At 47.5% G+C, this 27,973-nt stretch overlaps 1 protein-coding gene across 3 annotated transcripts in view; it reads right to left on the bottom strand.

The window, feature by feature from the left end:
- Nucleotides 1-27,973, bottom strand: part of LOC134358831 (slit homolog 1 protein-like) — a 339,272-nt gene that overhangs the window by 210,246 nt on the left and 101,053 nt on the right. For all 3 annotated transcript variants that reach the window (XM_063071371.1, XM_063071370.1, XM_063071372.1), the window contains exons 5-9: nucleotides 23,371-23,442; nucleotides 22,242-22,313; nucleotides 20,855-20,926; nucleotides 5,877-6,040; nucleotides 3,330-3,477 (exon numbers count right to left, since the gene is read on the bottom strand). In XM_063071371.1, coding sequence (XP_062927441.1) covers nucleotides 3,330-3,477; nucleotides 5,877-6,040; nucleotides 20,855-20,926; nucleotides 22,242-22,313; nucleotides 23,371-23,442 — 528 coding nt within the window. The remainder of the gene's footprint in view (nucleotides 1-3,329; nucleotides 3,478-5,876; nucleotides 6,041-20,854; nucleotides 20,927-22,241; nucleotides 22,314-23,370; nucleotides 23,443-27,973) is intronic.

The raw sequence follows: 27,973 nt of genomic DNA, 5'->3' as shown, positions 1-27,973 counted from the left end.
AGAGGCATCTTGAAGTCCACGTCCGTAGACCGCTCAGAGTTGCCAGGCAAGTTGATAAGGTTGTTAAGAAGGTGTGTGGTATGCTAGCCTTTATTAGTCAGGGAACTGAGTTCAAGAACTTTAAGGTAATGTTGCAGTTCTATCAAACCGTGTTTAGACCACTCCTGGAGTATTGTGTTCAGTTATGATTGCCTCATTATAGGGATGATGTAAAAGGTTTAGAGAGAGTGCAGAGGAGATGCTGCCTGAACTAGAGAACCACACTTATGAGGAGAGGTTAGGTGAGCTAGGGCTATTATCTGTGGAGCAAAGGAGAAAGAGAGGTGCCTTGATAGAGGTGTGTAAGGTGATAAATTGCTTAGACTGAGTGGATGGACAGTCAGTGCCTTTTTCCCAGGGTGGAATTGGATAAAATGGGGGGGCCATAAATTTACAGTGATGGGAAGAAAGTATAGAGGGGATATCAGAGGAAGTTTTTTTTAAACCTGGAGATTGTTAAGTTCATGGAACGTGCTGGTAGAGGCTGATACAATAGAGACATTAGAGAAAAATGGAGGGTTATGTGACTGGGAAGGGTTAGATTAATCATGAAGTAGGTTTATAGAGGTCAACATAATATTGTGGGCCGAAGGGCCTGTACTGTTCTGTGTTCACACACACACAAAGTACATGCACAGATACAACAGGGTCAATAGATGAATCGACACACAACACAAAAATGCATTTAATGCACAGCCCAAACACAGACATACACACAGCCCCCCCCCCCCACACACACACACACACACACACACAGACAAGGAGAGCCCGCAGGATTTGGCTGCTTTGCAAGCTTTCATATGAGCACTCGCACCAACCCTCTCTGACCCGCAGTACCTCTTCAGACGTACGCTGCACAGCAGTGACTGACCTCACATCTTGTGGTTGTGGAGGAATTAGTTCTGCCTGATTAGCAAAAACTAATTGTTTACTGTTGTGTTAAAGCATCCTGTCAGTTGCTCTTTGTCCGTGCAGCTCTGTTTGAAATGTGCTGTGGATATGAGACTGGTAATTGGGTATGCCTCTGCTGGAGGAGAATTGGAGAGGGGAAAGGCTGCGAGGAGAAGTGTGATACATTCTCACCAGCACACCGTACGACAGTACAACTGTTGATTACACCCCTTAAAGAGGCTGTAAGAGGTGTAAAGCGAGATGAAGCTTCGTGAAGCGGGGCTCCACTCTCCCCTCTTCCTCCCATGCCTGCCGTGCTCACCTCAGGAACAGGAGACGGCCATTTAGCCTATTGAGTCTCCCTAACCTTGCGGTGAGGTTGGACCAATCTGTGTTCATCCTCAATAAGACCATCAGACATAAGAGCAAAATTAGGACATTCAACCCATCAAGTCTACTCTGCCATTCCATCATGCCTGAGTTATTATCCCCCTCAACCCCATGTGTCTTCTGGTCTTAAATCCTCCTGCCTTGTCCCCGTAACCTTTAACACCTTTACTAACCAAGAACCTATCAGCCTCCGCTTTAAATATACCTAATGACTTGGCCTCTGCAGCCATCTGTGGCCATGAGTTCCACAGATTCACCACCATCTGGCTAAAAAAAATAAATCCTCCTCATCTCTCTTCTAAAGGGACGTCCTTGTATTCTAAAGGCTGTGCCCTCTGGTCCTAGACTCACCCAGTCCTCTCCACATCCACTCTATCTAAGACTTTCAATATTCAATAGGTTTCAGTGAGATCCCCCCTCATTCTTAATTCCAGCGAGCACAGGTACAAAGCCAACAAATACTCCTCATACATTAACCCGTTCATTCCTGGGATCGTTGTCTTCAACCTCCAAAGCCAGCACATCTTTTCTTAGATACAGGGGCCAAAACTGCTCACAATATCCGGTCTGACCAACGCCTTATGAGCCCTCTGCATTACATCCTTGTTTCATATTCTAGTCCTTTTGAAATGAAGGTAATGTTGCATTTCCCTCCCTTACTACTGACTCAACCTGCAAACCACCCTTTAGAGAGTCCTCCTCCCTCCAACAGACATTGGCGTCCTTGGAAATCTACTTGTCATCGATGGACCCTCACATCGTCCCCCAACATCCGCATTTCCTCACCTTTTTTTCTGAATGGCCTGGCTCCAGATATCAGATCTTGCCACCGTGTTTAGTGTCTTTCTGTATGTCTAAAACCCCCAAATCCATCTGTCAAATCCCCTTTAAATTTGTGCACTTCTTGTGTTTTTTTTACATTGTAAACTCATGCTGGTGGGGTGTATGGGGTGTCAGGGAGGGGTAGCACCTCTGGTGGCATCCTTTTCAGGGAGGTTTGTCCACCTTTGGTCCCCACCTGGCACTCAGCTCTCACCTGTGGCTCCCCGTAGCTGTTTGCATGCGACAGCGGCCACACCCCGGGCAACAGCTTCGACAAGCCGGCTAAACCAGGTGAGGGTAGCCGACGGGTCTCAAACCCTCGGTGAGATAGGGAGATGTCTATCACAGCATGTGAAGACAGACTCCGGCAGATTGCGTGGATGAGACCAATGGAAGGTCCAACGGTCAAGAAGGCGGTCTCTGTAAGCGTCGTGGAACGTGTAGAGCAGGACAAGACACAGAAGACGTCCTGGCCATCCACTGCGCCTAGTCCCATCTCCAGCCGTCTCGACTCTGTCTTGCCACTGGATCCAGATGGGAATTGGGAAGAGAGAGTGAGGCTGACGCTGCACAACTCTCCCTCATTTAAATCCAAATCACGCGCTAGTCCCAACACCATCATAATGGCGTCAAGGTCCTCATCAACGTTGATGATGGACAAACACAAACTCAGGCTGGCATTTATGTATGTATGCACATTTTATTCCAGATCCATACCCTCACCTCAAACTTTCTTTTAAATAATTCTTTATTCTTTTTAATTGTTGAATATTGTTTTTTTTTTGCACGTTGCATTGACCAACACACCACAGCAAATTTCTAATACATGTAAGTGTATATGGCGAGTAAAGTTGAACCTTGACCCTTGACCCTTGACATATGTCAGTGACAATAAACCTGAGTCTGATTCTGACACAGATTTTTAAATATTAAGGGTATCAAGGCGCAGGGGAATGGCGCTGAGCTGAGGGAATGGGCAGAATCGTACTGAATATTAGGTCAGTCATGAGGAGCTGAATGACCCATTGCTCCTTTGTCTGTTCTGAGCAGAACTGGGAGACCTGAAGGACATGCTTTGCAACTTTACAGGATCAATATTGACACCTTGGGAAGTCAGGGGTGGTGCGCCAGAGACGTGCGGACTCCGGACCGCCCTCTTCCTGCGGGCCCCTCCATCGGCTACTCACATTTCAGTGACGGTCTCGGGCAGGTTGGCCGGGATGGCGGTCAGACCCTTCCCACGGCAGTCGACGATACTGTTGCTGCAGGTGCACACGGCAGGGCAAGATCCTGAGGCCAGGCCACACGACTGCAGCCGAGAGCTGTCCGACTGACCTGCGGGCAGGGGAAGGCAGGAGGGTTAACCGCAGCCAAGCCTGGACAAGAGATGAACCCGTGTACGCGTGACATCAGTGGCGCCAGCCTCCCCTCCATTTACTCCATCTACTCCTCCCACTGCCTCAGGAAAGTAGCCAACATAATCAGACCCACTCTACCCCTACTATTCGCTCTTCTCCCTCTTCAGATCAGGCAGAAGATACAAAAGCTTGAGCAAACTACCACCAGGCCAAAGGACAACTTCTACCCCACTGTTTTCGGACTATTAAACAGACCTCTTGTATGCTAAAAAGATGAACCTTCAATATCTCAATCCACCTCATTGTGGCCCCTTGCACCTTGCTGTCTACCTGCACTGCACTCTCCCTGTAAATGTAACATTATACTTCACATTCTGCTTTCCTTTTAGACGGTAAGGCATCGCAGTTAGATTAATTCTTTGCCGCTCTATCGATTGCAATCTGGGTTCAATTCCTGCTGCAGTCTATAATGAGTTTGCACGTTCTCCCGGTGACTGCGTCAGTGTCCTTTGGGTGTTCCAGTTCCCTCCTACAGTCTAAAGACGTAGGGGCTAGTAAGTTGTGGGCATGTTATGTTGGTACCGGAAGCATAGTGATAATTGTGGACTGCCCTCAGCACTTATTTTGACTGTGGTTGCTGATGCAACGATGTATTTCACTGTATGCTTTGATGTTTTGATGTACATCTCTCTCTAAACTTTCCCTGTAAGTACATACAGTCAGTGGCCACTTTATTAGGTACACCTATACACCAGCTCATCAATGCAAATATCTAATCAGCCAATCATGTGCATAAAGGGAAGCAGACATGGTCAAGAGGTTCAGTTGTTGTTCAGACCAAACGTCAGAATGGGGAAGAAATGTGATCAAAGTGACTTTGATGGTGGATTGATAGTTGGTGCCAGACAGGGAGGTTTGAGTATCTCAGAAACTGCTGATCTCTTGGGGTTTTCACACACACGTCTCTAGAGTTTACAGAGAATGGTGTGAGAAACAAAAAGTATCCAGTAGGTGGCAGGTCTATGGGTGAAAATGCCTTGTTAATGAGAGAGGTCAGAGGAGAATGGCCAGATTGGTTCAAGCCGACAGGAAGGTGACAGTAACTCAAGTGGCCGCTTTACAGCAGTGGTGTGCAGAAAAGCATCTCTGAACCTGCAACAAGGTGAACCTTGAAGTGGGTGGGCTACGGCAGCAGAAGACCACACCGGGTCCTACTCCTGTCCCTAGTAAGGTGGCCACTCAGTATATATTCTGCATCTATTTCCTTTCACTCCCTCAGCTCCCTAACGCATGGAATGATTTGTCCGGACGGTAAGTGAACAAAAGCTTTGTACATCCTGGTACCTATGACAATAATAAACTGATTACCAACTACCCGTTACCAATACAATGTGTATTGATATATCCTCTTTAACATTCTGTGTCTGCTTCAGAGGAAACAAGAATTTGACAAGTCACATCAGTATACCTAATGAGGCAGTTTCCATTTGATATAGGAGGGTGTTCGGCCTGTTGAGTTGGCACCAGCTCAGGGAAAAACCCCATTCCATGCTAGCTGTCCCTGCAGTCTATTCTTCCCACAATCTCACCGAGTCCCCCGGATTCCACGCCTCCCCCACACACTGGGGGCAATCTACAGTGGTCCACCCATGCCCCAACCCGTGGGTCTTAGGAATACTAGAGGAAGCCGGGGAGCTCAGGGGAAATCCATGCAGTCATGGGGAGAATGAGCCAACTTCACCCGCAAACAGTGCCAGAGGCTGGGACTGAACCGGACTTTCTGGAGCAGTGCGATAACGGTTTTCCTGTTGTGCATGGATGGGAACTGCACTCATCACGTCAGGGGAAACCTCCTCTCCAGTCCTTTCATTCTTGCTTTCATTATCCTGACCATCCCCAGCACTCCCCCACCCTTGCTTACCTTGACCCATACTGACCCACATCCCACAACTTGTTGTCCCCCCGCTCCCCACCACCCGCTCCTCTTTCTGACCCACCCTTAACAGCCAACTGCCCCTCCCCACCACCCTCCCCCACCCTGACCACTCTGACCGAGCCCCCTCACATATCTCACTATCCCCTCTCCCTTCTCATCCTGACCCCTGGTGTCCCATTTCCCAGCAGCCACTTACCCCTTACCCGTTCCTTTGCCTTCTGTTCCTTTTTGGGCCCACGCTGACCCAGTTTCACTCCCTACCCTGAGGCACCCTGCACTCTCTGACCAACAATGGCCTCCTGCCACAACCCGCTGCCCCTATTCTCTCCCTCGACCCCTCTCCTCTCTGATACCCTAAGCCACTCTCGCCTCTCGGACCTACCTTGACCCACCATGCTTCCCCGCCCCACTCCTCGGCCCGCCTCCCCTCTCTGACTCACCGGAGCAGGTGAACTCGTGCTTCTGTACTTCAGCGACGTTGAGGCCGCGGAGGTGGGCGGGGGCAGCGCACTGCGTGAAGAGGCCGATCTGGGGGCGCTGGCGCAGCCACTGAGAGAGCCAGGACAGGCGGCAGTCACAGAGCAGCTGGTTAGAGTGCAGGCGGCTGAGGGGCAGGAACACAAAGACGGCTCTCAGGATCCACCTTACGGATCAGACAGCCCAACCAGAGCACAGTAAGATCCCACCACCCACCACCCCCCAGAAAATGTCCAAGTGCAGAATATCAGAGACAGCCACGTTAGACTGGTAACCTTTAGAACGTAGAAAATAGAATATTCCAGCACAGTACAGGCCCTTTGGCCCACAATACTCTACTAATCTTTTAAGCTTCTCCAACATCACTCTATCTCTTCCCTCCACCTTATGGTCCTCTTTTTCTCTTTCATCCTTTTGCCAATCTAGGCATTTCTTAAAAGTTCTAGATGTATCTGACTTTACTACCATTGCTGAGAGCACGTTCCATGCACCTACCACGCTTTATGTAAAAGCTCTAACTCTGACATCCCTCCTGTACTTTCCTCCAATCAATCAACTTAAAATTATGTCCCCTTGTATTAGCCTTTTTCACCTGGAGAAAATGACTCTATCTGTCCACTCTATCAATGCCTCTTACCGTCTCGTACACTTCTATCAACTCACCTCTCATCCTCCTTCACTCCAAAGAGAAAATCAGTAGCTCGCTCAACATTCATACAGTATCTATCCCGTGCTGACCCTGTCCTGGGAGTGTGTGATGGGACAGTGTAGAGGGAGCTTCACTCTGTATCTAACCCGTGCTGTCCCTGTCCTGGGAGTGTGTGGTGGGACAGTGTAGAGGGAGCTTCACTCTGTATCTAACCCGTGCTGTCCCTGCCCTGGGAGTGTGTGATGGGACAGTGTAGAGTGAGATTCACTCTGTATCTAACCCCTGCTGTCCCTGTCCTGGGAGTGTGTGATGGAACAGTGTAGAGGGAGCTTCACTCTGTATCTAACCCATGCTGTCCCTGTCCTGGGTGTGTGTGATGGGACAGTGTAGAGGGAGCTTCACTCTGTATCTAACCCGTGCTGTCCCTGCCCTGGGAGTGTGTGGTGGGACAGTGTAGAGGGAGCATCACTCTGTATCTAACCCGTGCTGTCCCTGTCCTGGGAGTGTGTGATGGGACAGTGTAGAGGGAGATTCACTCTGTATCCAACCCGTGCTGTCCCTGCCCTGGGAGTGTGTGGTGGGACAGTGTAGAGGGAACTTCACTCTGTATCTAACCCGTGCTGTCCCTGCCCTGGGAGTGGGAGTGTGTGATGGGGACAGGGTAGAGGGAGCTTCACTCTGTATCTAACCTGTGCTGTCCCTGTCCTGGGAGTGTGTGATGGGACAGTGTAGAGGGAGCTTCACTCTGTATCTAACCCGTGCTGTCCCTGTCCTGGGAGTGTGTGATGGGACAGTGTAGAGGGAGCTTCACTCTGTATCTAACCCGTGCTGTCCCTGCCCTGGGAGTGGGAGTGTGTGATGGGACAGTGTAGAGGGAGCTTCACTCTGTATCTAACCCGTGCTGTCCCTGCCCTGGGAGTGGGAGTGTGTGATGGGACAGTGTAGAGGGAGATTTACTCTGTATCTAACCCCTGCTGTCCCTGTCCTGGGAGTGTGTGATGGGATAGTATAGAGGGAGCTTCACTCTGTATCTAACCCGTGCTGTCCCTGTCCTGGGAGTGTGTGATGGGACAGTGTAGAGGGAGCTTCACTCTGTATCTAACCCGTGCTGTCCCTGTCCTGGGAGTGTGTGATGGGACAGTGTAGAGGGAGCTTCACTCTGTATCTAACCCATGCTGTCCCTGTCCTGGGAGTGTGTGATGGGACAGTGTAGAGGGAGATTCACTCTGTATCTAACCCGTGCTGTCCCTGTCCTGGGAGTGTGTGATGGGACAGTGTAGAGGGAGCTTCACTCTCTATCTAACCCGTGCTGTCCCTGCCCTGGGAGTGTGTGATGGGACAGTGTAGAGGGAACTTCACTCTGTACGTAACCCATACTCTTCCTGTCCTGGGCATCTGTGACAGGACTATATTGAAATGGAAAATATTCAACTTAGCTAATGTTGCTCGTTGGATAATGAACTGCAAAGTTGAAGAGAGCTGTGTAAGTAGAATCCAGAGTACAGGTGTCCAGCTGAGGTTCAGTTTGGTGCACTCTTATCCCTGAGTATAGGAAGTTGAAAGTTGAAATCCTGCACCAGAGGACAAAGCACAAACTTGCAGGCTGGCGTTACCAGTACTGTACAGAGGGGTTCTCTTACTCTCCGTGCTGTAAGGAGGTGTATGGAGGGGTCTTCTCCGTAATGTGTGGAGGGGGATGGAGGGATATTCTCTGTACTGTATGGACGGGTATGGAGGGTTCCAGACTGTAAACTCCCTCTGGATGTAAAGCAATCCTAACCGCTATTTCAAAAGTGAATGGAGAAGTTCAACCTGGCGTCTTGACCAATATTTATTTCACAGATCAGACAGTATCTGAGGAATGAGAAACTGTTAGTAGGAACTCAGCAAGTCAGGCAGCGTCTACGGAGAGAAATAAACAGTCCATATTTCAGGCCAGAATCCTTTCTTTTTTCTTCGCCCTACCTCTCTAGCCCTGAAAAAGTGTCTCTGTCTGAAATGTTGACTGCTCATTCCCCTCCACAGATGCTGCCTAACCCACTGCGTCCCACCACCATTTTGTGTGTTGCTCTGGATTTCCCGCATCGGCAGCATCTCCTGTATGTTGACTATTAACAGGTGCACAGCCTTTACCCCAGGGTTGTGGAATCAGGAACTGTAAGCCATAGGTTTAGGGTGAGATGGGACAAATTTAACATGAACACAAGGGGATTTTTTCTTTTCATCAAGAGAATGGCTAGTACAGTAGATCGACTGAGCTGCTGGAAGAAGTGGCTGAGGCAGGAACTGTACATCAACAACACTTAAAAGAAATTTGAGTACATGAAAGTTCTGAGGGATATGGACTGAACGCAGGCAGATGGGAGATCTTTGTCAGTGTGGACCAGTTGGATCCAAGGGCCTGTTTCTGTGCTGTATGATTTTACAACTCTAAATAAAAGGTTATAGACAACAGGTGCAGGAGTAGGCCATTCAGCCCTTCGAGCCAGCACCGTCATTCACTGTGATCATGGCTGATCATCCACAATCAGTATCCAGTTCCTGCCTTATCCCCATAACCTTTGATTCTGCTATCTTTAAGAGCTCTATCCATCTCTTTCTTGAAAACATTCAGAGACTTGGCCTCCACTGCCTTCTGGGGCAGAGCATTCCACATATCCACCACTCTCTGGGTGAAAAAGTTTTTCCTCAACTCTGTTCTAAATGGCCTACCCCTAATTCTTAAACTGTGACCTCTGGTTCTGGACTCACCCATCAGCGGGAACATGCTTCCTGCCTCCAGCGTGTCCAATCCCTTAATAATCTTATATGTTTCAATCAGATCCCCTCTCATCCTTCTAAATTCCAGAGTATACAAGCCCAGTCGCTCCAATCTTTCAACATATGACAGTCCCACCATCCCGGGAATTAACCTTGTGAACCTACGCTGCACTCCCTCAATAGCTAGAATGTCCCTCCTCAAATTTGGAGACCAAAACTGCACACAATACTCCAGGTGTGGTGTCACCAGGGCCGTGTACAGCTGCAGAAGGACCTCTTTGCTCCTATACTCAATTCCCCTTGTTATGAAGGCCAGCATGCCATTAGGTTAAACTACAATGCGGTGATAAATACATTCAGTGGCCTATTTATTAGATGCCTCCTATACCTAATAACGTAACCACTGAGTGTAATGTAAGATAAGATAAAACTTTATTTATCCCAAAGGAAATTATTGTTGCCAGGTCACTCAGTTAGCAATACCTACTTTAAAATGCAAAATGTAAGCATTGAGGTATCGAAAAGAATACAAAATGTGCATTAAAAAGTAACAGTGCAAGATACCAATGTGCAATGAAACCATAAACTTATACACTTCAGGAGGAGAAGTTGTAGAGGCTCATAATCACAGGGAGAAAGGATGACCCTGTGGCATTCAGTGGTGCACCTCGGTGGAATCAGTCTGTTGCTAAAGGTGCTTTGTCTAGTAAGTCATGGAGGGGATGAGAGGGGTTGTCCATAATGTTCTGTAGCTCCTGCAGTATCCTCCTCTCAGACACAGCCACCAGGGAGTCCCGTTCCACCCCCAGAGCAGAACCAGCTTTCCTGACGAGCTTATCGATTTTCCTGGCGTCAGCTGCTCTCACCCTGCTGCCCCAGCAGACTACAGCTGTAGAGTATGTTCGTGCTTCTATAACCCAACCACGTCAAGGTTTGATGTGCTGTGCATACAGAGATGCTCTTCTGCACACCACTGTGGTAAGACAGTTATCCAAGTTACTGCCAGCTCCCTGTCAGCTTGAAGCAGTCCGGTCATTCTCCTCTGACCTCTCATGAACAAGGTGCTTTCACCCACAGAACTACCGCTCACAGGATTTTTTTTTGTTGTTTTTCATACCCATTCTCTTAAAACTCTAGAGACTGTTCTGTGTGAAAATCTCAGGAGACCAGCAGTTTCTGAGATACTCAAACCACCCCATCTGGCACCAACAATCATTCCACGGTCAAAGTCACTTAGATCACATTCCTTCCCCATTCTGATGTTTGATCTGAACAAGATAAGAACCTCTTGACCATGACTGCATGTTTTTATGCATTGAGTTGCTGCCATATGATTGGCTATTTAGATATATGCACTAGTGAGCAGGTGTACAGATGTACCTAATAAAGTGGCCACTGAGGGTGAAAGCATCGTCGCATTATGCTGTGGCACAGAAGGAGACCATTTCATCCGTTGAGTCTGACCAAACTGTGTGAAATCAAACTCTCTCCCAGAGGCCGGTAAATTATTACCCTCAGGTAGCATAAGCTCATTAGAGCTGCCTGATCTGGGCAAGGTACTTGTTCCTGACTGTCTACATCATCGTCCTTCTCCATCCCGGGCACAACCCTCCCCACCATCGGGATATGATGCCTCGAGAGGGCAGTTTCCATCGTTAAGCACCCTGACCATCCGAGACACGCCCTCGTCTCACTGCTACCGCCAGGGAGGAGATAGACCAGCACGAAGACCCACACTCAACTCTTTCGGAACAGCTTCTTCCACTCCATCATCGGACCTCTGAACCCATGAATTATCTTGTTATTCCTTTTACCCACATACTTACTTCAATAACTTGCAGTATTTTTTACATCTTGCACTGTACTGCTGCCACAAAACAACAAATGCTGTGATAATAACAATGGTTCTGATTCTGATGGTCTGGTACAGCAGCTCCAATGCACAAGAACATGGGAAGTTATGTTTAATTTATGTTTTTCTGGTGAATGCTGCTTATCTGATGATAAGCCTGTGATGCTGCTGCAAGTTTTTCATTGCACCTGTGCATTCATGGACTTGTATGTTTGACAATAAGCTTGCCATTGGATAGCAAGGGAGAGGGTAAGGGTCTGTGTGTGTGTGTGTGTGTGTGTGTATGCGTGCACATACATCTCGCAATTCATGTTTATTCGGTTCACCTGTACACCTGCTCATTAATGCAATTATCCAATCAGCCACTCATGTGGCAGCAACTCAATGCATAAAAGCACGCCGGCAAGGTCAAGAGGTTCAGTTCAAACATCAGAATGGGGAGGAAATGTGATCTAAGTGACTTTGACCATGGAATGATTGTTGGTGCCAGACGGGGTGGTTTGAGTGTCTCAGAAACTGCTGATCTCCTGAGATTTTCACACACAACCGTCTCTATAGTTTACAGAGAATGGTGCAAAAAGAAATCTAGTGAGTAGTAGTTCTGTGGGTGGAAAAACTCCTAGTTAATGAGAGAGCTCAGAGGAGAATGGCCAGACTGTTTCAAGCTGACAGGAAGGAAACAGGAACTCAAATAACCATGCATTACAATGGTGGTGTTCAGAAGAGCATCTTTCAATGCACAACGCATCGAACCTTGAAGTGGACGGGCTTCAGTAGCAGGAGACCACGGACACAGACTTAGTGGCTACTTCATTAGTTACAGGAGGTACCTAATAAAGTGGTCACTGAGTGGTACGTTGAATGTACGATTTTTCTGGTGACTGCTGCTTATATGATATTTGGTGCCTGTGAAGTTGCTGCTACTAAGATTTTCACTGCACCCGTGCATACATGGAATTGTGGATATGACAAAGGTGTGAGGGGTTAGCGTGGGGGTCAGCACAACTCTATTATAGCTCAGGCTGTCAGAGCTTGGAGTTCAATCCTGGTGTCCCCTGTATGGAGTCGCTGTACGTCCTCCCTGTGGAATGTGTGGGTTTCCTCTGGATGCTCCAATGTCCTCCCACAGTCCACAGTTAATTGGTCATTATAAATTGTCCCAGGATTTGGTTGGAGTTAGGGGCTTGCTGGGTGGCATGGCTCAAAGGGCCGCAAGCACCTATTCAACGCGGTATCACTGAATAAAAAAATAAAAATAACTAAACTCAAATTGCGTTAGAGAAGGGGATCAGGGTGTGGATGCGTTTGTGTACAGTACTTACCTCTCACAAATCACGGCCATTTTTTTAGACGAAGAAGCGCAGGCACTGGGAGAGGGGAAGGGAAGAGTCAAGTAGCACATTGGCTCCGGAGACAACATGAACCAAATTGCAAAACAGGGAAATCAATATAATATGATGAGGTCAGCTTTCTAACCTATTCATGCAATCTCTCAAGGCAATGCTCCAATGTAATTATCCTTCTCCAGTGTGGGACATCCTCCCACTTTGTCAATACCTCAAGGTCAATTTAGTGGTTTTAGCAAAGCATGTTGCTACGTGAGACTTTTCTTAACGATCAAGGAATCGAGGTGAGAGGTCACACAGTGCAGGATAGCATCGGAAATGAGAAATGAAGGGTGAGACAGCAGTAATGATTAAATGTGTTTCTCAGTATGGTCCAACCATGTGGATGTCATGGTCAATAAAGCCTCTACTTGCTCAGGAGGCTAAAGAAATTTGGCTTGTCTCCGTTAACCCTTACTATGTTTTACTGATGCACCATATAAAGCTGCATAACAGCTTGGTAAGGCACATGCTCTGCATTGGACTGAAAGAAACTGCAAAAGAGTGTAGACACAGCTCAGATATCACAGGAATGAGCTTCCCCTCTAAAGTCTGTGTCTACACTTCTCCCTGCCTCTGTAAAGCAGCCAGTATAATCAAAGACCTCACCCAGCCCGGACATTCTCTCTTCTCCCCGCTCCCAGCAAGCATAAGGTACAGAAACCTGAACACAGTTAACACCAGGCTCAAGAAGCATCTTGGAATGCACAACACATCAAACCTTGAAGTGAACACATCAAACCTTGGAGTGGCCCATCCCGCACGATTCAGAAGCCTGAATGGATCTCTTGTATGATAAGATGGACGGCTGGCCTCATAATCCTACCTCGTTGTGACCTTGCACTTTGTCACATACCTGTGCTGTACTTTTTTGACGGCCGTTGCACTTTATTCTGCATTGTTATTAGGATGTTAGAGTCATGGAGTACATGGACCATATAATCAATAAAGAACATTTATTCTGGTGGGCACGTGGCCAAGTGGTTAAGGCATTCGACTAGCGATCTGAAGGTCGTGAGTTCGAGCCCCAGCTGAGGCAGCATGTTGTGTCTTTGAGCAAGGCACTTAACCACACATTGCTCTGTGACAACACCGGTGCCAAGCTGTCTGGGTCCTAATGCCCTTCCCTTGGACAACATCAGTGGCGTGGAGAGGGGAGACTTGCAGCATGGGCAACTGCCTGTCTTCCATACAACCTTGCCCAGGCCTGCGCCCTGGAGAGTGAAGACTTTCCAGGCGCAGATCCATGGTCTTGCAACACTAATGGATGCCTTTATTCTGCCTAGTCCCATTGACACACAGCTGGACTATAACAGTTCTATCCATGTACCTATCCAAACTTCACTTAAATGTTGCAATTGAGCCCTCATCCACCATTTCCTCTGGCAGCTTGTTCCATCCTCTAAGTGAAGAAGAACGCCCTCAGATTCCCCTTTGATGTTTCACCTTTCACCCTTAGCCCATGAACCCCTTATGGAAAAGCTTGCTTGTCTATAGCCCTCATAATTTTGCTCACCTCCATCAAGTCTGAGCTGAGCAATGAACACCGTTTACGCCTACAGTATCTTACACTAACTTCATTCTGTTCTTCCCAACCCCTCACCAACTCTGCACCCCCCTCCCAAGAATCTACCACTCAGCTTCACACTAGTGGAAATTCACAGCGGCCAATTGGCTGACCAACCCATCTGTCTCTGGGATGTGGGAGGAACCCACAGCGCCTGGGGGAGTCCATGCAGACAGCATCGTGGGATTGAACCCAGGTCATTGGTGCTGTGGGGTAGCAGACCTACCAGCTATTCCATTGCTCTGCAGCTCCCTCAGTCTCTCTCACAGCTCTTTGCAAATCACAGGCAAGAAACTCTCCGGAACAGATGGTTGTCTGTGAGTTTCTGCTCCTGAGAGATGAGTGTGCAAGGCCCAATAGTGGGGGAAGTTACATCGTCAGATGAAACATCTGCTCTTTCAAGTAAATCAAAACAATCACACAGTGTAGGGCTGCCAAAAATTGAGGGAGTTAAGCCAAATCTTGTGACCAATATTTATCTCCTCTCTCAATAGCACATGATTGGGACGCTACATTTGGAAACAGCTTCACTTCTTCGCCTCTCGATGAGCCCATGAATACTACCTCATTAACACAAGAGATTCTGCAGATGCTGGGAATCTTGAGTAACACACACAAAATGGTGGAGGAGCTCAGCAGGTCAGGCAGCATCTATGGAGGGGAACAAACAGTCAACACTGCAGAGCCAGGATTGGGAAGGAAAGAGGCGGAAGACAGAATAGGAATGTGGGAGGAAGGGAAGGAGTACAAGCTGGCAGGTGAAACCAGGTAAAGGGGAAGCTGGGTGAGTGAGGAGCAGAGATGAGGTGTGAAGCTGGGAGGCAATTCTCAGAAGACGTGAAGGGCTGAAGTAGGTGGGGACAATGGACCATGGGAGAAATGAGGAGGGGAAGCAGAGGAAGGTGAGGAGAAGAGAAGGGGTATGAGAGGAACCAGAATAGAGAACTGGAAGACAGGGCGGGGAAGGGAGAAGTTACTGGAAGTTGGAGAAATCGATGTCCATGCTGTCAGGTTAGAGGACGATGTGTTGCTCTTCCAGCCTGATTTTGGTCTCATCATGGCAACAGAGGAGATGATGGACAGAGATGTCAGGTTGGGAATGGGAAGTTGAACTAAAATGGCGGGCCACTGGGAGAACCTGCCTTTTGTGGCGGTCGGAGTGAATATCCTTGACACAGCAATTCCCCAATCTGCATTGGGTCTCACCGATGTAGAATACTACATCATTATTCTTTCTTTTTGCACTATTTATTTATTTATTTTTATTGCTTATAGTAATTAAACGTCTTTGCTGCCACAAAGCAACAAATATCACACTGATAATAAAAATATAAAACTGAAATTTGGAATCTTATATCAGCATGTATACACACCCTGCTTTATGCAAATCCGTATCTGCGCAATGATCCAATAAAGGCCATAAGATAGAGGAGCAGATTAGGCCATTTGGCCCATCAAGTCTGTTCCATCATTTCATCATGGCTGATCCAAATTTCCTCTCAGCCCCAATCTCCTGCCATTTCCCCATATCCTATCATCCCCTGGCCAATCAAGGATCTATCAACCTCTGCCTTAAATATACATAAAGACATGGCCTCCACAGCCGCTTGTGACAAAGAATTCCAGAGACTCTCTACACTCTGGCAAAAGAAATCCGCCCTCATCTCCGTTCTCAAAGGAGACCCCCCTATTCCTCTGTTCTTAGACTCTCTCATCATAGGAAACATCCTCTCCACACGCACTCTATCAAGGCCTTTCACCATTCGATACGTTTCAATTAGGTCACCCCTCATTCTACTGAATTCTAGTGAATACAGGCCCAGAGCCATCAAACACTTCATATGACAAGCCATTCAATCCTGGAATCGTTTTCGTGAACCTCTTTTGAACCTTCTCCTGTTTCAGCACATCCTTTCTAAGATAAGGGGCCCAAAACTGCTCACAGTACTCAAGTGAAGCCTGACCTGTGATTTATAAAGTCTCATCATTATGTCCTTGCTTTTATATTCTAGCTCTCTTGGAATGAATGCTGACGTTGTACTTGTCTTCCTCACCACTGACTCAACCCGCAAACTAACCTTTAAGGAAAGCTATTCAAGAGCTCCCAAGTCCCTTTGTGCCTCAGTTTTTTGTATTTTCTCTTCATTTAGAAAATAGTCTATCCTTTCATTTCTTCTACCAAAGTGCATAATCATACACATCCCGACACTGTATTCCATCTGCCACTTCATTACCCATTCATCTAATTTGTCTAAGTCCTTCTGTAGCCTCTCTACTTCCTCAAAACTACCTGCCGCTCCACCTATCTTCATATTGTCTGTAAATTTTGCAACAAAACCATCAATTCCATCATCCAAATCATTGACATATAATGTAAAAAGAATCAAACCCAACACTGACCCCTGTGGAACACCACTAGTTACTGGCACCCAACCAAAAAAGGCTCCCTTTATTCCCACTCTTTGTCTCCTGCCAATCGGCCATTGTTTATCAATGCTAGACTCTTTCCTGTAATATCATGGGCTCATAGCTTGTTAAGCAGCCTTACGCGTGGTACCTTGTCAAAGGCCTTCTGAAAATCCAAGTGCACAACATCAGCTGATTCTCCTTTGCCTATCCTGCTTGTTATTTCTTCAGAGAATTCCAGCAGATTTGTCGGGCAAGATTTTCCCTTGAGAAACTATGCTGAGTACAGACTATTTTATCATGTGCCTCCAAGTACCCTGAGACCTCATCCTTACTCACAAACAAGAAAATTTGCAGAAAATCTGGAAATAAAAGTGGTACACACAAAATGCTGGAGGAACTCAGCAGGCCAGGCAGCATCTATGGAAAAAAAGTACAGTCAATGTTTTAGGCTGAGACACTGCAATAGGACTGGGAAAAAGAGATGAGATGTCAAAGTAAGAAGGCAGGGGAGGGGAGGAAGGAGTACAAGATGGTAGGTGATAGGTGAAATAGGGAAGGAGAGGTGTAAAGAGCTGAGAAGTTGATTGGTGACAGAGATAAAGGGCTGGAGAAGGGGGAATCTGATAGGAGAGGGTAGAAGTCCATGGAAGAAAGGAGAGGGGGAGGAGCACCAGAAGGAGGTGATGGGCAGGTAAGGAGATAAGTTGAGAGAGGGAAATGGTGGGGGCGGGGGGACAATTACCAGAAGTTCGAGAAATCAGTGTCCAGGACCTCCTGGTGGCCACTCATTTCACTTCTACTTCCCATTCTGACATGTCAGTCCATGGCCTCCTCGACTGCCATGATGAGGCCACACTCAGGTTGGAGGAGCAACACCTGATATTCCGCCTGGGTAGCCTCCAACCTGTTGGCATGAATAGCCGTTCCCCTACTGGGTTCAACCACGAGCTGCTCTAAAAAGGCATCTCATAGGCATTCTAGAAGTTCACCCCCTTGGAATCCAGCACCAACTTGATTTTCCCAACCTACCTGCATCTTGAAATCCCCCATGACTATTGCAACATTGCCCTTTTAGCATGGATTTTCTATCTCGCATTGTAATTTGAAGACCACATCGTTGCTACTGTCTGTATACAATTCCTGTCAGGGTCCTTTTACCTTTGCAGTTCCTTAGCTCTATCCACCATAATTCTGACCCTATGTCACTGCTTTCTAATGATTTACCAATAGAGCAATGCCACCTCCCCACCCCCCCACCACCTTCCTGCCTGTCCTTTCAATACAACGTGTTGCCTCGGACATTAAGCTCCCAGTTATAATCTTCCATGATTCAGTGATGTCTACAATATCATACATGCCAATCTGCAACTGTGCTACAAGTTCATCGACCTCATTCTGTATACTGCTTGCATTCAAATATAACACCTTCAGTCCTGTATTCACCCTTTTCAATTTTGGCCACTTTTTACATTGCAATTCATCCTGTGACTGCAATTTTGCCCTATCAATGGCCTCTTCTCACTACGCATTACCTCTCTTTGTGAAAAAGCTACCTCATCTTAGCACTATCATCCGCCTTTCCTACGATACTTCTTGCACTGAAATATATGCAGCTCAGGACACTAGTTGCACCGTGCTCAACCTTTTGATTCCTAACTTTGGGGTCTTACCAATATCTGCCTCCAAAACCTCTCCGCTAACTGTTCTGACACTCTAGCTCCCAACCCCCTGCAACTCTAGTTGAAACCCCAGCGTGCAGCATTAACAAACCTTTCTGCTGGGATGTTAGTCCCCCTCCAGTTCAGGTGCAAACCACCCTTCTGTACAGGTCCCACCTTCCCTGGAAAAGAGACCAATGATCCAAAAACCTTATGCCCTCCCTCATACACGAACTCCTTAACCACATGGTAAACCGTATAATCTTCCTAGTTCTGGCCTCGCTAGCAACCCTGAGATCATAACCCTGGAGATCCTGCCCTTTAATGTAGCACCTAACTCCCTGAACTCCCTATGCAGAACCTCATCACTCATCCTCCCCATGTCATTGGTACCTTCATGGACCACGACCTCTGGCTGTTCACACTCCCACTTCAGAATGCTGAGGACTCGATTCGAGGTGTCCCGGGCCCTGGCATCTGGGAGGCAACATATCATCCGGGAATCTCGTTCCCGCCCACAGAACCCCCTGTCCGTGCCTTTAAGTTAGGTAAATTGAAGGGATTGAAGGCAGATAAATCCCCAGGGCCAGATGGTCTGCATCCTAGAGTGCTTAAGGAAGTAGCCCAAGAAATAGTGGATGCATTAGTGATAATTTTTCAAAACTCGTTAGATTCTGGACTAGTTCCTGAGGATTGGAGGGTGGCTAATGTAACTCCACTTTTTAAAAAAGGAGGGAGAGAGAAACCGGGGAATTATAGACCGGTTAGCCTGACATCAGTGGTGGGGAAAATGCTAGAGTCAGTTATCAAGGATGTGATAACAGCACATTTGGAAAGCGGTGAAATCATCGGACAAAGTCAGCATGGATTTGTGAAAGGAAAATCATGTCTGACGAATCTCATAGAATTTTTTGAGGATGTAACTAGTAGAGTGGATAGGGGAGAACCAGTGGATGTGGTATATTTGGATTTTCAAAAGGCTTTTGACAAGGTCCCACACAGGAGATTAGTGTGCAAACTTAAAGCACACGGTATTGGGGGTAAGGTATTGGTGTGGGTGGAGAATTGGTTAGCAGACAGGAAGCAAAGAGTGGTAATAAACGGGACCTTTTCAGAATGGCAGGCGGTGACTAGTGGGGTACCGCAAGGCTCAGTGCTGGGACCCCAGTTGTTTACAACATATATCCATGACTTGGATGAGGGAATTAAATGCAGCATCTCCAAGTTTGCAGATGACACGAAGCTGGGTGGCAGTGTTAGCTGTGAGGAGGATGCTAAGAGGATGCAGGGTGACTTGGATAGGTTGGGTGAGTGGGCAAATTCATGGCAGATGCAATTTAATGTGGATAAATATGAAGTTATCCACTTTGGTGGCAAAAATAGGAAAACAGATTATTATCTGAATGGTGGCCGATTAGGAAAAGGGGAGGTGCAACGAGACCTGGGTGTCATTATACACCAGTCATTGAAAGTGGGCATGCAGGTACAGCAGGCGGTGAAAAAGGCGAATGGTATGCTGGCATTTATAGCGAGAGGATTCGAGTACAGGAGCAGGGAGGTACTACTGCAGTTGTACAAGGCCTTGGTGAAACCACACCTGGAGTATTGTGTGCAGTTTTGGTCCCCTAATCTGAGGAAAGACATCCTTGCCTTAGAGGGAGTACAAAGAAGGTTCACCAGATTGATTCCTGGGATGGCAGGACTTTCATATGAAGAAAGACTGGATGAACTGGGCTTGTACCCATTAGAATTTAGAAGATTGAGGGGGGATCTGATTGAAACGTATAAGATCCTAAAGGGATTGGACAGGCTAGATGCAGGAAGATTGTTCCCGATGTTGGGGAAGTCCAGAACGAGGGGCCACAGTTTGAGGATAGAGGGGAAGCCTTTTAGGACCGAGATTAGGAAAAACTTCTTCACACAGAGAGTGGTGAATCTGTGGAATTCTCTGCCACAGGAAACAGTTGAGGCCAGTTCATTGGCTATATTTAAGAGGGAGTTAGATATGGCCCTTGTGGCTACGGGGGTCAGGGGGTGTGGAGGGAAGGCTGGGGCGGGGTTCTGAGTTGGATGATCAGCCATTATCATAATAAATGGCGGTGCAGGCTCGAAGGACCGAATGGCCTACTCCTGCACCTATTTTCTATGTTTCTATGTTTCTATGTTTAACGAATCTCCTTATCACCACAATGTGCCTTTTCTCGCCCACCCCCTCCCCATCTTTCCTTCTGAGTCACCGAGCCGGACCCAGTGCCCGAGACCTTTCCTCTGTTAGGTTAACCCAAATAAAGCACCTTATTGTGAGGTCCTGGGACCATGCAGGATGGGGCAGGAATTCTCCCTACTTAGTTATTTAGAGATACAGCACAGTAGCCGGCCCTGCCGTCTCAACGAGACTGCGCCGCCCAAAAACACACAAATGGTCGAAAAACTGACTGACCCATACGTCATTGGGACGTGCGAGGAAACCGGAGCACCTGATGGGAACCCACGTGGGCACAGGGAGAGACTCCTTGCAGGCAGTGGCGGGAATTGAACCCCTGTCGCTGGCACTGTAACGGTGTTACGCTACCGTGCTACAGCAATTTCTCATGGATACTGAACGGAACCAGAAAATGAGCTGACCTGAAACACTTACAGAGCCTCCCGTCACGTACTTACAGGGTGCGAAGCATTGGCATGTGGTTGAAGCTCGAAACTGGAATACTGCTGATGTTGTTATTATTCAGCGTCCTGGAAAAGACAAAAGTCACCTAATTACTGTTTCGCGTTTACTGATCCATTTCCTCCCTCTGCCTCTCCTCCTGTCGGGGATTCAGTGAGACAAAATCGTGGCGGTGTGAGAGAGCGTACTGGAATCTTTGCTCGGGTTCGTAGGCTAACCCCTGCAGGCTGGCTCTCCCGTCAATACTGCACATTCCCTAGAGAAACAACTGGATTACCTTCCCGTCTGCAACTCACCCGGCACGAGGTGAGGAGCATCCCATGCACCAACGATTTTCAGCCCATGCCACTCAGGGACTGGTACTAATATTATTTTGTGACTGCATGGTGCTGTATCATGACTATGTGGCTTATGTGACTATATGTCCTGTGTTTTGTACCCTGAGACACAAGAGAGACTACAGAGGCGGTAGAGGGCATGATAATTATAGGAGGTTTCCTTTTCTTTCTTTCCCATGCCTTCATCATCTCTGCAAATTGTTAATACTTATAAAAATTCAAGCTGTGCTATCTGATCATACTTTACACAGCCCTCCCACTGGGTTCCCCCTCCCTCCCTCCACTGTCCCCATTTGCTCTCCCCACCTCCCTCACTTGATTCTATGTTTCACCTTCAGATTCCAGCATTTTCTCACTATTACCTATCACCTCCCAGCTTCTATTCCCATTCTCCCCTCTTCACCTGGATCCACCCATCACCTCCCATCCTCTGTTGCTATTCCCACTCTCCGCTCCTCCATCCGCCTGTCATCCCTCCTCACCTGGATCCACCCATCACCTCCCAGCTTCCATCCCACTCGCCCCTCCTCACCTGGATCCACCCATCATCTCCCATCCTCTGTTGCTATTCCCACTCTCTGCTCCTCCATCCGCCCATCATCCCTCCTCACCTGGATCCACCAATCTTGCCCAACTTGTTCCCTCCACTTCTTTATATCCACTGTCTGCCCTTTATCGTTTAGCCAGTTGAAGGGTCTCGACCTGAAATGTTGACTGTCCATTTCCCTCCACGTGTGCTGCCCAACACACTGAATACCTCCTGCTTCATATGTGTTGCTCCAGATTCCAGCATCTGCAGACTCTTGTGTCTTCCCTGAGACTCCTGGGAATATAGTCTGAAGATCCTTGAGAGAACCAGTTTCCACCAGGGAAACTCCAATGAAGAACTCACATCGGAGGAGAGGTTGGGTTTGTACAGCAGATATTTTGGAGAGGAACTCAACCATGGACTTTCCCATTGTGCAGGGGAAGGTCCCTGCTGTGCCTGTAATCTATCTCAGGACAGAACCCAACAGTGCAGACCAGTGGAATGGGAAGGACTTACAGAACCTCCAGGCTCCTCAACGCTCGGAACGCCCCTTCCTCGATGCAAGTAATTTGGTTTTTATCCAGCTGCCTGTATGAGTAAACAGAGACAGGGAAAGCACCCTCCAGTTGTACAATCATAATATTTATCATGTTCTTCTGGTCAAGACGACACCAAGCAATTCCTGTGGACGGATATCGGGTCAGTGTGCACTGTGGACAAAGACCAGCAAGGGCAAAGGCTGGCGACCTCTAGGGGTTAGTGGGTCCTGCGATCAAAGGTCCATCCAAGCAGGAGATACAGGGGCCAGTTGTACAGTTACACACGTACATAGACAGAAACAGTTCAGGGGGATATAGATTAAAGACAGGTAAATGGAACAGAGTGGAGGTAAGGTTTTGGGAATCTGATGGCGGACGTTGGAAAAACATGGACCGCCCTATGGAGATGTGGACCTTAGTCAACGTCTCAGTGCTAGAGACATTGGAGAAAACACAGACATCGGTGCCTCCATTCTGTCAATGGAGATTGCGGTCAAGATAGTACTGAACTGCGATGTCCATCGAGGTCAGACTTAGTTGCTTTTTAGGGTCATAGGGATGGTTTGGGGGATTGAGCTGGGGAGTTGGGGCTCAGGCCAGGTTACGGTTAGAGACAGGGATACTGATGGAAGTTAGAAGTCAGACCGGAGTCTAGGTTGTAGCACGCTCCACGGTTGCAGGCCTGTAATCCACATGGCTGGATGTCAGTTCAGCAAGCACTGTGTGTGAAGACCACCGAGGACGAGGGCTCGTGAAACCACCCCACCACCAAGCTGGCAAGTGCCCCCACCACATCCTCAGAGCATGTCAGTCATTGATGCAGACAACTCATTTCACTACATGCTTCGATATACATGTGACAAACAAAGCTGTTCTAGACACAGAATGAAGTATGGTGTCTCTCAGATGGGGTCTCTCTGATTGTTAAGTAAAACATCCCACCTTACCCTCTGCTGATGCAGTGATTACACTGGGGCCAGGGTTAATTTATAGGCCATCCAGTGCTTTTATTTCCTGAGGAAAGCCATTGATTTTGTCCTGTATTGGTGCTGGTGTGGGAAACTCACGTTGGCATGGTAACAGTCAATGCGCCACCTGGTACTCACAAATTCTTGATGTCTGTCGCTCCGCGGAATGCCTTCCTGGGAATCGCCTGGATGAAATTCTCGCTCAGGTCCCTGTGGAAATGTCGGATTTCACGTTACAGTGAGGTACTTGCAGAATTAGCAAAAATATGAAATGCCTGCAGATCTTGATCGGGAAGCTGCAGCGTTGATGGTTCACAGAGCTGAGGTGCCTAAAACCAGTGGCTGGTCTCAAAATAAAAGGGCAGCCATTCAGAAGCGAGCTGAGTAAGAAGCCCTTCACTCAGAGGGTGATAAACATAGAACACAGCACAATTTTGTGCCGACTTTTTGATCTACTCCAAGATCAATCTAACCCTCCCCTCTTACATAGCCCTCCATTTTTCTTTCATCCATTCTGCCTAAGAGTTTCTTTAGTTGTTCTTCCTCTACCACCACCCCTGGCAGCGTGTTCCATGCACCCACCACTCTCTGTGTGAAAAAACTACTACTGACTGTCCGCTATATTTTCCTGAACCCGAATTAAAAAGGTGCAGGGGCTATGATGAGGTAGGTTGTGAGGACGTACAAGAGGTCGGTTCATGACTCATAACCGCGGTAAGGAAGCTGCCTTTAAGACCATTCCCTAACCCGTCACCAGTCTGACTCACAGTTAGATCACATGAGGGTGAATTATCAATTATCACAACCCCAGTTTAATCAGCCCCTCATCGTAATGCACATACACCCAGTAGCCATATTATTAGGCACCTCCCATACGGAATAAAGTGGCCACTCAGCGTATGTTCAAGGCCTTCTGCTGCTGTAGCCTATCCACTTCAAAGATTGACGTTCACGTGTTGTAATGCGTCTTTATTTGAGTTACCGCCGCCACCTTGTCAGTTTGAGCCAGTTTGGCTAGTCTCTTCTGACCTCTCTCATTAACAAGGCATTTTTGCCTACAGAACTGCTGCTTACTGTATGATTTTTTTTTGTTTCTCACGCCATTCTCTGTAAGCTATTTGCGAAAATCCCGAGGTGATCAGCAGTTTCTGAGATACTCAAACCACCTCGTCTGTAACCAGCAACCATTCCACGGTCAAAGTCACTCAGATCACATTTCTTCCCCATTCTGATATTTGGTCTGAACATCAACTGAACCTCTTGACCACGCCTGCATGCTTTTATGCTTTGAGTTGCTGCTACATGATTGGCTAATTTAGATATTTGCATTAACGAGCAAGTGTATAGATGTACCTAACAAAGTGGCCGCTGAGTGTATTTCTAGAGCAGTGTTGGAGGGAGGGTTGAATGTATACGCAGAAGAGAGAGGAACAGTCTAAAGGTTAGACAAGGAGGCGTGAGCAGAGGCTGCTGTGCATCATAATCACAGCAGAGCTTGGATCAGTTAATCTCTGCAGCAGCCTCAGATGGTGTTAAGCCTCATTTCCTTTTCTCCAAGGTGTGTTCTGCTCTCTCCCCAGGTATTCTCGACAACTGCAACACTTGTTCCCCTCTCGTTAGCGTCCACCCCCGCTTCCAACATGCGACTGCTCCACGGAAAGCTGGTTTATCTCTGGCAGGGAAGGAAGTCTTTGGATTGGACTGACGAGGCTGAGTCTAAGCCGCACACGGGGGCTGGAGGTGCCCACTCTGTTCAGATACAGCCCCAGTCCTCTCCAGAACACCACCAAGCCATGATGAACACACAGAAATTACTGGAGGAAATCAGCAGGTCAGGCAGCATCTATAGAGAGCAATAAACAGTTTGACATTTCAGATTGAGACCCTTCATCAGGACTGGAAAGGAAGGGGGCAAGTCAGAAAAAGGTGGTGGGGAGGGATAGGAGTACAATCTGGAAGGTGACAGGTGAAGGGAGATGAGGTGGAAGATGGGTGGGTGGGGGAGGGAGGAATGAAGTTAGAAGTTGGGAGGAGATAAATGGAAGAGTTAAAGGGCTGAAGAAGAAGGAATCAGATAGGAGAGGGCCTATCCCCCTCGATAGTTTTATCCTCTCCATAGGTGCTACCTGACCTGTTGAGTTCTCTTAGCATTTTGTATGTGTTGCTCTGGATTTCCAGCATCTGCAGGATCTCTTGTGATAACCAAGTCCTGAGTGGCGCTATACAAATGCAAAAGCGACTTCTTTGGCTTCAGGACCAAAATAGTGCCCCCTTAAAGACAGCAGCATTGCATGGCATTCTCATCTGCCCCAAATATTTCACAGGTTAAGAACTCGAGATAGACATTAATTGACATTAATGCAGAGGAAATCTCTGGAAGATAAAGACAGCTCCTACATTAGCCAGAGCAGAAGAGGCAAAAGGTTTTGTTGCTAATTGACTCTTCAGTGAGAGCATGTAATGTATATTATCGGTGAGGCTAATTGCATATGACAGTGGGGCCCTGGGGTGTCCAGTAATTTTTAACCCTCTGTGATCCAGGGCTGTCCACTAGATTTGACCTTAGACGCCATCAAATGGCAGATCCAGCAGCCAATGACCAGGGTCATTTCTGGGTTTAGGGATCTACGCTCAAGGAAGAGTTTATAGAAATAGGCTGCTTTCAGAACAGGCCCTTTGGTCCACAATGTTATGCCAAACAATCAACTAACAAACATATAACTAAACTTATTCCTTCTGCCTACACAAGGACAATACCCTTCCATGTTCTGCACATTCATATGCCTATCTAAGAGCCTCTTAAATGCCTCTGTTGTACCTGCCTGCACCACCTCTGGTGGCACATTCCAGATACCCACCACTCTCCAAGGAGAACTTGCCTTCTTCGCATTACCACCATCAGGGAGGAGGTAACGGAGCCTGAAGACCCACACTCAATGTTTGAAGAGTAGCTTCTTCACTTCCACCAACGGTCCATGAACTCCTGAACACAACCTCATTATTAAATCATAAGACCGTAAGACATGGGAGCAGAATTAAGCATTTGGCCAATCAAGACTGCACTGCTATTTGATCATGTTTATTTATTTTCCCTCTCAACTCATTCTCCGGCCTTCTCTCTGTAACATTTGGGGAGGGGGAGCGGCCTCCCTCCCCCTGTAACATTTGACCCTTACTAATTAATAACATATCAACTTCAGCTTTAAATATACCCAGTGACTTGACCTCCACAGCCACCTGGGGCAACGAATTTCAGATTCACCCCTCTCTGGCTAAGTAAAGTTCTCCTCACTTCTGTTCTGAAAGGACACCCCTCCGTTACAAGGCTGTGCCCTCTGGCCCACTATTGGAAACCTCCTCAGTGATATCCACTTTTAATATTTGTTAAGTTCCAATGAGATCCTCCCTCACTCTTATCAACTCCAGTGAGTGCAGGGCCGGAGCCACAAAGTGCTGCTCATACATTACCCATTCATAGAATCATTCTTGTGAACCTCCTCTGGATCCTCTCCAATGCCGGCAGATCCTTTCGATGTGGGGCCTAAAACTGCTCACAATACTCCAAAAGTGACCTAACTAATGCCTTAAAAGGTCTCAGCATTACATCCTTGTGTTTATATTCTAGTCTTCTCAAAATCAATGCTGACATCTCATTTGCCTTCCTGCAAGTTAACCTTTAGGGAAACCTGCACAAGGACTCCCAAGTCCCCTTGTACAGCTGATTTCTTATTCCTTTCTTTTGCACTGGAGGAGGAGAAGACAGCAGCATGACGCAGCGCGCAGCGGCCACTCCGGTGATGAATATCTGTAATCTGTCAAGTAGGGTGCCGTGCACAATCCTGATTTGATGGAGACAGACGTGAGAGCACGGAGGAGCATCTGATGAAACTTCTGAAATGCCTTCTTTGCTGCCGCTGCTACTGTGTGATCCAGAATCTCCGGAGGAGAAGGCCCCGAGTCCTCAACTTTGCTTGTTGCTCGGCGGCCGGGACGGGGTTGAAGCGCTCGGCAGAGATGGTGCTCGGTGTTCGGTGTCGGAGGCTCGAAGTTTTCGGACGGACTCAGTCGGCTGTGGTCGGGTGCATCCAGGATGCTGTATCGGCAAGTTTGCGGCGCTGGAGGTTCATGGCAGGGAGAGTTTCTCCCTTCTACCGTCTGCGTGAGATGATGGGGCTATCGGGACTTTGAGACTTTTTTTTACCGTGCCCATGGTCTGCTCTTTATCAAATTACGGTATTGCTTTGCACTGTTGTAACTGTACGTTATAATTATGTGGTTTTTGTCAGTTTTAGCCTTGGTCTGTCCTGTGTTTCTGTTATATCATACTAGAGGAACAATGTATCATTTCTTAATGCATGCATTTCTAAATGACAATAAACGAGGACTGAGTGTCCTCATAATCTAATTTTTGGTAATCTTACGTATTTGCACTATACTGCTGATGCTCTTGAACAAATTTCATGCCTTGTGTTGGTGATGATAAACCAGATTCTGATTCTGTCTGTCTCATTGTTCGTTCCCGCAGTGTAAGTGCAGATTTGGCATCAGCAATTTACCAGCCTCAGTGACAACAGTGACAAGTGAGTCACACCAATGCACTTAAGCACAATTGTTTCAGAGAGGGAGGTGAAGAAGGCTTTTGGCTCACTCGCCTTCATTGCTCAGGGCACTGAGTATAGAAACTAGTATGTCGTGTTGCAGCTGTGCAAGATGTTGGTGAGGTTGCGTTTGGAATACCATG

The sequence above is a fragment of the Mobula hypostoma genome, chromosome 19 (assembly GCF_963921235.1).
Source record: "Mobula hypostoma chromosome 19, sMobHyp1.1, whole genome shotgun sequence".
NCBI lineage: Eukaryota > Metazoa > Chordata > Chondrichthyes > Myliobatiformes > Myliobatidae > Mobula > Mobula hypostoma.
Note: the sequence above shows the minus strand (reverse complement) of the source record. Positions and strands in the feature narration are given on the sequence as shown.